The following is a 12,749-nucleotide window of genomic DNA, read 5'->3' on the forward strand; positions in this document are numbered from 1 at the left end:
AACAACACAGAAGTGCTCCCCATCTTGGTATCATTAGATACCATACCATTAGACCCCACCCCAAGAAGAAATATTTCCAAGTTTAATAGACATTTCTCCAGTTTCTGTGCTGAAATAATTGTGACTCTGGTGTGTGGGGACTGAAAGGCATTCCAGAGTTCTTTCTAGGTCGAAGTTTGGCAAGTTGGAGAGAAGCCCTAGAACATCAGGGAAGTGGGTTCTCCTAGTTCCTCCACATACAAGTCCTGGCTTTTAGGCAGGAGATATCAATGGAGACCAATTGAAAAGAACAAGAAAGGCTTGGCACTGGCTTCATGTGAGGCACTTCAGGACCTCTTGCTGAGCTTGTGGCAGTTTTGCAGGTGGGGACCTCTTGGCTATGCTAATTTGTATGTCACAGTTAGGTGATCTCATTTGTGCCTTGGGCTGGTAGGCTTAGGGTAATTCAGGTTAAACAGAAGATTCAGCTATCACCTTGGGTGTGTGTGCTAGTCACTCAGTCATATCCAATTCTTTGTGATCCCATGGACCATATTCTGCCAGGATCCTCTGTCCGTGGAATTTTCCAGGCAAGAATACTGAAGTGAGTTGCCATTCCTACTCAAAGGGTTCTTCCCGACCCAGGGATTGAATCTGCGTCTCTTGTGTCTCCTGCATTGTCAGGCAGATTCTTTACCACTGTATCACCTGGGAAGCCCTATCACCTTGTGTAATGTCAACCAAGTACAGTTTGGGGTCTGGGACTTTGTGTCTCAGTATCATGGGACTCTATTTTTCCTGTAATGGATTAAATAGAAAACAGTGTATTGGGTCACTTTATAGACAGCCTATTAGATTCTTTTCTGAACAGCTGTCTCATGTTTTAGCAGCATCTCATTTTCTCTTATTTAGTTGTGTCTTTAGCTGTTCATTCAACTAGTTCACTCCCTGAAGAGATTTTCAGACCCTAGATTGTCTAATTACTCACTTCACTTTCAGCAGCAGCTGTTCACTAAAACTGTTTCCTTTGGTGGCACAGCCAGCTTTTCAGAGTGTCTCTTACTGGAATCCTGTCCTTTACCCTCTAGTGATTTCTTCTTCTTTTTCTATTTTTACAGGACCAATTCTCTGATTTTCCCAAGTAGTTGCCAACTTTATCTCAAGGTTATTATCAGCTGCCAATTTAAATATAGCCTTTATTCCCTCCCAGGTGGGTCCCTAATGGCTAATCTGCAGAATCCCTTTTCTGTCCAGGTGGAGCTAAGCTCAGAATTGAACACTGAGTTAGCATCACTCCAGTACTCTTGTCTGGAAAATGCCATGGACAGAGGAGCCTGGTGGGCTACAGTCCATAGGGTCGCTAAGAGTTGGACGCAACTGAGCGACTTCACTTTCACTTTTCACTTTCATGCATTGGAGAAGGAAATGGCAGCCCACTCTAGTGTTCTTGCTTGGAGAATCCCAGGGACGGGGGAGCTTGGTGGGCTGCTGTCTATGGGGTTGCACAGAGTTGGACATGACTGAAGTGATTTAGCAGCAGCAGCAGCTGGGAGATGGAGTTATTACATTGGCCTCTGCAAGATGGGATTTGACCTGGGCCTCTTCCCATGTTCTTGGGAAGAATTATTGGGTACTCCAGTGGTTGTAAATGATAATCCTTCATAAGATAATTCCCTAATGATGATAAATTCTAGCTTCACCAGGAAACCTGGTGGGAGAATTTCGTGTTAGGGTGGAGAGTGCCTCAAACACTGACTCTTGACCCCCTGTATTCTCCTTCCTTTCATGGGATGTCACTAGTTACCCCCACCACTCCATGATAACAGTCTCTCCCAAGGGTAAACCGTATACCTCATTGTACCTCTTAGCACAGAATGTAAGAATCAAACAATCACATTGGACTTTATTAAAGAGTTGAAGATAAGAGCAGGAAAATAAAGTGTGAGCATCTTTACCAGGCAGCCTGCTCTCCAGGGCTTTTAGACCCTGCCTCATCCAACTCAGCCTATGTCAGTGTCCTGGGTGTCATCTTAGCACCCACAACTTGGAACCCACACCTGGACAGCGACTGTCCTCCAGATGCCAACACCCAGAGCCTGTGTTCTTGACAAAAATAGTGCTGCCCCTCCTTTATACCACAGACTAGTCTTCTGAATCCTAGTATCTTACCTGATAGCTACCTCTCCCCTAAGTAATTGACATTGAGAATGGCTTTCCTTTTCAGAGAAGCCACTGTAACCAGCTGTCTCTTTCAGAGGAGCCACTCTATCCAACTGTCTCTTTCAGAGGAGTCACTCTATCCAACTGTCTCTTTCCCAGAGGAGTCACTCTGAAAACTCCCATCCAACAGAATGTGACCTTGCTGATCCTAACTATAGATAAGCGGTTTGCTGTTTCCCCAGGGTCCCATCCTGGGGGTCATAGGAATACTAGGATGGCCTGTGAGAGTACCGGGTGAGTCACCAGGAGTTAATTCATTCGTTGTTTTCCAATTCTCTTCATAAATATTGCTGAGATTTAGTAACAGGTCTGCTAGGGCTCAGGATGCCAGCAGATTAGATCAGATAGGAATGTGGGAGAAGAGACTCCAACATGAGATTAAAGGGATCTATCTTAGAGTTCTTTCCAATCCTGAAAATTTCAAGACTGTTGTTATTTCTGCCCACTTTGGTCAGATGGGCCTTGGTCTGCTAAGGAACACATAGACCCCTGAACCATGACAGCCTGAATTTCAAGAATATTCTTGGGGCTTCCCTGGTGGTGCAGTGGTTAAAAATCCATCTGGCTTTGCAGAGGATACAGATTTGGTCTCTGGCCCAGGAAGATTCCACATTCCACAGGGCAACTAAGCCCCTGTGCAACAACCACTGAGCCCATGCACGCCTAGAGCCTGTGCTCTGCTAAAAGATAAGCCAGCAACGAGATGAGAAGTCCAGGTGCTGCCAGTATAGAGTAGCCCCCCCTCACCGCAACTGGAGAAAGCCCATGTGCAGCGGCAAAGATCCAGCACAGCCAAAAAATTTAAAACATGAAGAAAGAAGTTAAAAAAAGAGAATGTCTGTGGTCTCGAAGCCAGAATCTAATCAGTGCTTTGGGGAGGGTAATTTGAGGAAGTCAAGAGACAGCAGCTTTCCACTCATTCATTAGCCAACTCATTCATTTATTTATTCAAGCAGCAGTTATTTATCAGTAGTCTACAGTGCACAGAATGTGACCAAGTACAGCCTTTACTAGCTTCATTGCTCACTTTCAGTAGCACCTCTAGTTTTTTTTTTTTTAACTGCTAAAAATACACGTACGATCTTAACCATTTTGCAGTGTACAGTTGCGTGGCGTTAATACCTTTACATTGTTCTTCAGCTGTCACCATCATCCATCTATAGAACTCTTCATTTTGCAAAACTGAATCTTTGTGCTCAGTAAGCAATAATTCCCTAATCCCCACTCTCCCCAGCCCCTGGCAACACTCGTTCTGTCTCTATGAATTTGACCACTTTAGATCCCTCACAGAAGTGAACTCATATGCAATATTTGTCTTTTGTGACTGGGTTATTTCAGTTAGTGTAATATCCTCAAGGTTTGCCTTTGTTGTGGCATGTCAGAATTTCCTTCCTTTTTAAGGCTGCATAATATTTCACTTTGTATATATATACCACATTTTCAGTTCTATTTATTTCTTCCTAGTCTTTTGTATATTCGGTGATCACAGCTTCTATCCCAAAGAGTCATCGTTGATTTTGGAGCTGTACCAGTCAGGAACTAGGTCTAATTCATCTCTTGGTCACCCTCTGGGAGTGGTTTGACCTAAAAAAAAAATCTGTGATTAATTAATTTCACAATTCCTAGAAATAAAACTATGATGTTTTATAGTTGTGTTAAGCATTCTTAGCTCCTTTTACAGTACTCTGTGCTACTCTTTTTAGTTAGTGTAGACTCGAGTCAGACACAACTGAGCAACTTTACTTTCACTTTTCACTTGCATGCATTGGAGAAGGAAGTGGCAACCCACTCCAGTGTTCTTTCTTGGAGAATCCCAGGGACGGGGGAGCCTGGTGGGCTGCCGTCTGTGGGGTCGCACAGAGTCGGACATGACTGAAGTGACTTAGCAGCAGCAGCAGCAACAGCTCTTTGTTTTGCCTCACTTGGGGAGAAATTAGTAACTGTTTTGTTGAGTCAGTTGATTCAAGGGAATCTTGGATGAAGTCTGTGTTTTCCAGCTGGTTACTGTGAGGTCATAAGCTTGTGACAGCCAGTCAGTTTAGTTTCTATTCACACTCAAAAGTCATGGAGGGGTGGGGCAGTGGAGCATTGAGAAATAGGCTTATTTCTGGGACTTCCTCCTCTGTGGGATTGATTGGCAGGCAGGGTAGCAACATATTGTGCTGCATTGGGCCTGGTGTCCTAGCTCACATTTTCTGTCTCCTGAGCAAATTGCTGTGCCTCAGACTTCCTACTTCCTGGAGCCTCAGCAGCCCTGGATAATATGAGGACAGGGCTGGCTACCCATTCATCTGACTTGAAATAGTAGTGTAAAGAGCTGAGGGGTCAGAGTCAGACAGACCTGGTTTCAGATTCTCCTCCACTTTTAATTATCTGTATACTCTTGAGCAAGTTGCTTTACCTTTCTGATCTTCTTTTCTTACCTGTAATAATATTGTCAGCCTTATAGAATTGTGGTAAGGAACAGATGGGTTAATGTCAAGCACTTTGCAGAGTAGCCTGGCCCATGGCAGACACTCAGATGGTGATGATGATAGCAACTACTGTTACCTGCTGTACTGTCCTGCTGCGCTACCTATTTTATATCTAATCACCTGGAGCACAGGGCCCTTGTAGACTTTGTATCTTCATCATACTCAACACATAAAGCAAGACAGACAGATCGTTAACCATGCGTGCCAGTTCTCTCTTGATGCTATCTTTTGTCTGAAATCACCTTCAACCACTCTGTGCTATGGAATCTCCTCCACTATAATCCTGGAAAAGGGTATTTTATTCACTTTTTCAGCAGGTATTTCTGAAGCCATCTTGAACTGACAGGGAGCCAGCTGAGCCCTGCCACCAACTGTCTGGCCTCGAGCGAGGCTCTGCTCCCGGGCCATTAGTCTCCTCACTAGTTGAGGGGAGGGACCAGAAGAGACCTCGAGGCTGTTGTGGCGCACATTCCCTGTGATGGTCGATGGTGTGGATTGGAGCTTCTGGATCCTGAGCCCCTACTGCAGATAAGCTCCTGTGCAAAAGGAGAAATCTGACTGCTCATTGGGAGCACACCCTCTCCCACTTTGAGTAATCTCTGTTTCAAACCTCTCTTAAACCTCTAACACCCCTTCCCTCTGCCCTTCATTCTCAGCAGATGATCTTGCCTCCTATTTTCCTGAGAAACTAGAAACCAAACAGGAATCCCCCCAGTCCTGACACCGTACCTATAGACCCGCTTCTGTTTGCACCTGTCTCCTCCTCCTCCCCTCCAGGAACAGTGGAGTAAGTGTCCTTTCCCCCATCAGAGGCCAGCTCTACCTGAGCTGTAGATTCTGCACCTCCTGCCTCCCCAGGGACCTGGTGTACCACTGACTTCCTTTCTCACCTAGGACTTCGACTTCTCCCTCTACTGGGTTCTTGCCTATTAGTCATTTAAATATTCTGTTTGAAAAAATGTCCTTTCTTTGGCACACCTTCTCTAGCTACTGGGCCATTTCCTGTCATTGACAGCTAAATTTGTGGAAAGTTTCTGTTTCCTTTTTGATCACCTTTCACCCGCTTCCTGGGCCATTCTAATTGGCCTCAGTCATACCCTTCTTATGAAGTGACTCTTACTCAGATCACCAGGGACTCTATGTCAGTTACTCTGGGGGATTGATTATGATCTCAGCAGTCAACAGCACAGTTGACTCAGCACTTCTTTCTTCTTAAAAAGGGTTCCCCCCACCACTTCCGCCTCCTCACGGTGGCTTTTGTGACATTACCTTGTCCTGGTTTTCTTTCTCTCTGATATTTTCTGTCTTCTCTGCTAATTTTCCTTCCCTTTAAATGTTATTATGAGCTCAAGGTGAAACCATCTTCTCTATTCTTCACTAGTTATTTCCTTTCTTTTTCCATGACTTCCAGATCTGTAATCCAGAACTCTATTCTGAACTCCAGGCCTTTCCTAGTTAGCTGTCTCTTTGGTATCAACAATTGGTCCACTTTTCCCAGTTTTTATTGCCATCGAATTAGCCCAAGTTATCACCTGAGCATGGGAGAAGGAAATGGCAACCCACTCTAGTATTCTTGCCTAGAGAATCCTGTGGACAGAGGAGCCTTGGTGAGCTGCTGTCCATGGGGTCACACAGAGTCGGACACGACTAAAGCGACTTAGCATAGCATAGCATATCACCTGAGCATAGGCCCCCATTATCTGTTGTATTTAAAATATTGTAACTGTCTCTTAGCTGGTCTCACTGAATCCATTTTGGCCTCATCTCCAATCCATTTTTCACATAGAAGATTGAGTGATCTTTTAAACAATATGAGTGTAAAATAAAGCCTTTAGATGACTTCTCATTTAAAGTCCACAATCCTCCATTTTGGCCTTAAGGACTTACTGTTTTCCTCTTTCTTACAGACGGCTTCCAGTTTCTCAAGTGCATCAGGCTCTTCCTGCCGCTGGCTGCCTCTTGTCACCCCTGCTTCTCCATCTCTCTAACTTCTACTCATGCTTCACCTCTCAGCCTAAAGTGCCCCTCCTCTCAGGAAGCCTCCTCAGATGACCTAGGCTTAGTTAGGAGACCCCTTCACTGCAGTGTTCTTCGATAGCCCTTTGAATGCCTTTTAAATAACTAATTCTTATTTTAGCCTTCTAAGTAATTAGTTCTCATTTTATGTACATTTAAAAAAAATTTTATTGGAGTATGCGTTAATTTCTTCTGTACAATGCAGTGACTCAGTTATATGTGTGTGTGTGTGTGTATGTGTGTGTATTCTTTTTCATATTTTTTCCATTGTGGTTTGTCACAAGATGTTGAATGTAGTCCCCTGTGCTATACAGTAGGGCTTTATTGTTTAGTCATCCAATATCTAATAGCTTGACTCTGATACTACCAAAGTCCCATTCCTTCCCTCCTCTATCCTCCCTACCCCTTGGCAACCACAAGTCTGTTCTCTCTGTCTGTGAGTCTGTTTTTGTTTTGTAGATACATTGATTTATATCGTATTTTAGATTCCATATATAAGTGTTATTATATGGTATTTGTCTTTCTTTTTCTGCCTTACTTCACTTAGTATGGTATCCGTCCTAGAGATTGCTGTAAATGGCATTGTTTAGTTCTTTTTGATTACTGAGTAATATTCCATTGTGTATATATACCATATTTTCTTTATGTCTTGGCTATTGTAAATAGTGCTGCTATCAACATAGGGTTACATGTAACTTTTTGGATTGTAGTTTTATCTGGTATATGCCCTGGAGTGGGATTGCTGGATCACATGGCAACTCTTTTTATTTTTTGAGGAGCCTCCATACTGTTTTCCTTAGTGGTTTCACCAATTTATATTCTCACCAATGGTGTAAGAGGGTTCCCTTCTCTCCACACTCTGTCCAGCTGTTTGTAGATTTTTTGATGGCCATTCTGACTGATATGAGGTGATAACCTCATTATAGTTTTGATTTGCATTTCCCTATTAATTAGCAGTGTTGAGTACCTTTTCATGTGCCTATTGGTCATCTGTATATCTTCTTTGGAGAAATATCTATTAAGGTCTTCTGCCCATTTTTCCATTGGACTGTTTGGTTTTTTGTTCTTGAGTTGTATGAGCTGTTTGTATTTTTTGGAAATCAAGCCCTGTTGGTCGCAGCATTTGCAAATATTTTTTCCCATTCCAATGGTTGTCTTTTTTTTTTTTTAATGGTTTCCTTTGCTATGCAAAAACTTATAAGTTTAAGTCACATTCTGTTTGTTTGCTTTTATTTCTGTTGCCTTGGGAGAGTGACCTAAGAAAACGTTGTTATGATTTATGTCAGAGAATATTTGCCTATGATCTCTGCTAGGAGTTTTATGGTGTCGTTTTTATGTTTAAGTCTGTAAGCTGTTTTGAGTTTATTTTTGTGCACGGTGTGCGGGTATGTTCTGACTTCATTGATTTACATACAGCTGTCCAGGTTTCCCAGCACCACTTGCTGAAGAGACTGTCTTTTTTCCATTTTATATTATTGGCTCCTTTGTTGAAGACTAATTGACCATTGGTATGTGGGTTTTTTCTGGGCGCCCTATTCTGTTCCGTTGATCTATATATGTCTGTTTTTGTGGTAATGGCACACTGTTTTGATTATTATAGCTTTATAGTATTGCCTGAAGTCTAAGAGTGTTATGTCTCCTGCTTTGTTATTTTTCCTCAGGATTGCTATGGCAATTCTGGGTCTTTTATGGTTCCATATAAATATTAGGATCATTTGTTCTAGTTCTGTGAAAAATGTCATGGGTAATTTGATAGGGATCTCATTACATCTGTAGATTGCTTTGAGTAGTATGGCCATTAAATGCCAGTCTCCCCTTGCTGTAGGTTTCCTGAAGACAGAGGCCAAGTCTGTGTTTTTCCAACATAGCCCAAGACCTAGTCCAGTGACTGGTACCTAGTAGGTAGGTACCCAGTGTATCGGAAAGAAGGAAAGAAGAGTTTGAGTGGCTTGCTCAAGATCATCAAGAGAGTAAGGGACAGAGGACGGAAATGCAGTCTGTCCTGACAAACTGTGTGGCCCCTTGAGCCCTTTCCACACTGAGGCATCAGGCTCTTGAGGTTAAACTGGAATCTTCCTCCCTGTACTTTACCTCACTCAGCCTGAGGGCCTCCTTACGCAGTCTCAGTGGGCTCTGCGAACTGTTGGTTGCTGGGACCTTCCTGACTTGACAGACTCATCTGATAAGTTTGTTGAAACATTGTGGGATTTGACCCTGCTGGCCTGTCACTGCAATAGCTCACAGGGAGAATGGAGAAGCTAGAGGCGTAATAGAACTTTGCCTTGGTGTCCCTCCTACTCTCATCACCTCACACAGGTTCTCTCTGATGCTCTATCCCTGCCCCAGTATCCTGGGGCAGAACTTGGAGCAGTTTGAGGTTAAGTTCTTCCTCAGAGCTCTCCTGTCCTGAGTTGGAGGGTTCCCCTTTCTCACTGCCAATGCCATGGGCCAGAGTGAGTGGTGGTGTTCCTGTGCTGCACAAGTGTGCAAGGATTTGGTGTCAGAGCTGGGCTCAGACTTCTTGGTCTCTCTTCTTGCTGTTCAGAAATACTCAGGGAGGCACATTCAGAGCCGTCAGCCTCTTGAACTCTGGTGGAGTCTCTCTCAGAGGTCGCCTCAGCACAAACATTCAGATTCCTGCTTTGGAGAATTGCAGCTTGTGGGCTTCCACGGGTTTGGCTTCACTCTAACTCGTACTTTTCCTTTTGCGCTGTCGATACACAATCAGAACCTTTTGAATTATTGGCCCTCACTGAGCTAAGTAGCTGCATTTCTGCAGTGTTCAGATGTCAATAAACGTCTTGGTCAAGGGGTCTGGGTTCTCATCACAGCTAGTTTCTTTCCTTTCTGGGCTTTGGTTTCCCCAGCGACGGGGCTGCTCTGGTGTTCTGTGACAGTAACAAGCTCCCCTTGAGTCACTTCAGATATTCTTGCAAGATGGGGAGGGAGGGTTAAAGGCTGGAAACTCTATGTTCATGGATTCTTGGGGCAGCTCTGCCCTCTGCCCGGAAGACTTTTGGAGTCAGGAGAGGCCATTTCTCAGAAGGGCTGCTTGGAGTCAGAGAAGCCGCATGTGGAGTGGAGGTCATGGCAGACGTAGCTGTGTCCTCCCTACTCCTTGTCCCAGCTTCTTCACGCCTGCCCTTCTTCCACTGTTGTCCCTCCTAACCAGCTAACAGTCTGTGAAGTTTTCAGAAGACGGTTGCTTGGAAACAAAAAACAAAGCAAACTCAAGTTAGGAAAATAACAATACAAAAAAGGCTAAGTATAATCTATTTTCCTTTATAGGTACACCCAGAAGCCTTTCAAAGAATTAATTTTACAGTTTTGCAAGATGTGAAAGTTCTGGAGATGAGCTGCAGATCAATGTGAATATACTTACTGACATTACCAAACCATATACTTAAAAGTAGTTAAGGTGGTAAATTCTCTATTATGTGGGTTTTGCCATCATTTTTAAGACAATGAAAGGAAAAAAAATAGGTTCAACAAAATTCAAGTCTTTTATTCTTGGGATCAAGGGGAAATGCTATGTAGCTATTGAACAATAAACCACAAGGAAAGTATACAAAAATTTGAATTTCTTTTTGGAGCATGGAATTGCTCATTCACTGTGATTAACCATGGGTAATAAATAATCTTTTAAGGTGTGGGCATACCTCTTTTTATCATGCTTTGCTTTATTGCACTTCGCAGATAGGTTTTTATTTTGCGTTTTGCAAATTGAGGGTTTATGACACCCCCGCATCAAGCAAGTCTGTCAGCACCATTTTCCAACAGCCTTTGCTTGCTTTGTGTCTCTGTGTCACATTTTGGTGCTTCTGGCAGTATTTTGAATTTTTTCATTGTTACTTGTTATGGTGATCTGTGGTCTTGGATGTTGCTGTCACAGTTGGTTTTTTAGGCATAATGCTGTTGCACACCGAGTAGTAAGTAGAAACAGAACTTTTAAAAGCACTGGGAAACCAAAGAATTTGTGTGACTCACTTTCTTGTGGTGTTCTGGAATGGAACCCACAGTATCGCTGAAGTTTGCCTGTTATATATGTTCATTAAGGAAAATTTGAGTACAGAAAAGTAGGCAAAATAAAAAACACCCATTTATAATCCTACTACCAAGACATCACTGGTGTAAATATTCTCATACATTTCCTTCTGACCTTTTAATTGATCTGCTTACTTGTCTTTACATATGGTGCCAACAATACTGTGCCTCCAATTTTGTGCCCTGCTTTTGACACTTAATGTTGTATCTCAAGCTTCAGTTGGCTCACTGCCTGTCTAGCCCCTTGAGTAGGTGCCACAGTTTATTGAGGCGTCCTTCTATTGTTGGCCACTTATGGTTCTTTCCATTTTTTTGCTTGTTTTTGTTTGCTTCTTTTTTTCTTTTTGCTTTTTTTGGGAAAATATATGTAGCATAAAATTCACCATTTTAGCCATTGTTAAGTGTCCTATTTCCAAAATTTTTGATCATCCCAAACAGAAGCAATAACCCATTTCCTCCTCCCCACCACCGGTTACCTCTGTTGTATTTTCTGTCTATGAATTTGGCTATTCTAGATATTTTATAGAAAGACTCATATACCAGTGCAATGTTTATCTTTTTCTGTCTGACTTGTTTTACTTAGCATGTTTCCAAAGTGCCTGCGTGTTTTGGCATGTATCAGAACTTTATTATTCTTGGGACTGAGTAGCGTTTCATTGGAGGGATAGACCCCATTTTGTCTGTCCGTTCTTCTCTTGATGGACACTTGGGCTGTTTCCACCTTTTGGCTATTTGTGATTAATGCTGCTAATGAGCATTGGTGTACAAGTGTGTGGTTGGGCCTGGTTTTTATTCTTTAGGAGTATTATCTAAGAATTGAATTGCTGTGTCATATGGTATTGCTGTGTTTAACTTTTTGAGAGGTTGCCAGACGACTCTTCACTTCTTTAGTTATAAATAACACTTAAATGAGTATCTGTATGCATGAAGCTTTTTTGATATTTTTTTAAAGAAATGTCTTTAAATTTCTTAAGGTGAAGTTAATGGGTTAATTGGTGTGGCAGTTTGAGACATCATGCCAAATGCTGTCCAAGTGGGTTGAAGCTGTTTTACTGCTGCAGCAAGTGCCTGAAAATGTCCTTGTCGCCCAGCCACTGTTGCACCAGGCGTTTCACTGGCGTTTCTCTTGGAGAAGAGATGTTGCCCATCTGGGGGAACCATGGTGTGGACAGAGTGGCTTAGCTGACACAGTTCCCTGTCAGCAGCCCTGAACCCTTCTCCCTGCCCGCCTCCTTGCCCTGATGCTGACCAGCCCCGTCTTCAGGTTCTGTCTGATCTGACTTCCCAGCCCACCTCTGGCCTAGTCCTTCCACCCTGTCTGCCCCACAGAGATGAGGATGACTGACGGTGAGATATTCTCCAGCTTGGGATCCTCCACCTGCCATGTCACGTTCTCTCCAGAAGACCCCAGGCCTCCCTGGTATCGTCCCACTTTGGTTGATTCTCACATCTTTTCTGTCTTTTCCTCCTGCTCTTCTCTCCCAGTTCTACAGCGAGTCGGGCATGCCCACCAAGCACCTCTCGGACAGTGTGTGTGCCGTGTGTGGGCAGCAGATCTTTGTGGATGTCAGTGAAGAAGGCATCATCGAGAACACGTATAGGCTGTCCTGCAATCACGTGTATCCTTCCTGGAGCTCCTGGGCTGCTTCTCTCACCACCTGCACACTCCAGTCAGGGAGGGAGGGGTCCGTCATGACCCTGGCCATGCCAGCCAGACCTTTGAGGGGAGGAGAGTCACAAGAGGCACACATCTGGGTGATGTCCTCTGATAGGGAAGCCAATCCCAGGAAGTGGAAACGGTTGCCTCCTTTGGTCTTCCTCATAGATGGGAGCCACTCATGTGTAAGCAGTGTGTATAGCCTGGCCAGGTCAGAAGGGAGCCTCAGCTACACTAGCTGCTGCAAGATGGGTCAGTCACCAGGGAGGAACATCCTTTAACTGGCTTCCTCAGTGCTGGAATCAAGTGCCCCTGAGTGGCGCCTCTGGCGCTCACCACATCCTTACTCGGCTCCCGTT

At 43.8% G+C, this 12,749-nt stretch overlaps 1 protein-coding gene across 5 annotated transcripts in view; it reads left to right on the top strand.

The window, feature by feature from the left end:
* Positions 1 to 12,749, top strand: part of RNF121 (ring finger protein 121) — an 85,532-nt gene that overhangs the window by 65,322 nt on the left and 7,461 nt on the right. For 4 of the 5 annotated variants that reach the window (XM_004016278.6, XM_060399420.1, XM_027979467.3 and 1 more), the window contains one exon: positions 12,219 to 12,352. The exons of the other annotated variant lie outside the window; for it this stretch is intronic. In XM_004016278.6, coding sequence (XP_004016327.1) covers positions 12,219 to 12,352 — 134 coding nt within the window. The remainder of the gene's footprint in view (positions 1 to 12,218; positions 12,353 to 12,749) is intronic. 5 annotated transcript variants of the gene reach the window in all.

Source organism: Ovis aries, chromosome 15 (genome assembly GCF_016772045.2).
Source record: "Ovis aries strain OAR_USU_Benz2616 breed Rambouillet chromosome 15, ARS-UI_Ramb_v3.0, whole genome shotgun sequence".
Classification (NCBI taxonomy): Eukaryota; Metazoa; Chordata; class Mammalia; order Artiodactyla; family Bovidae; genus Ovis; species Ovis aries.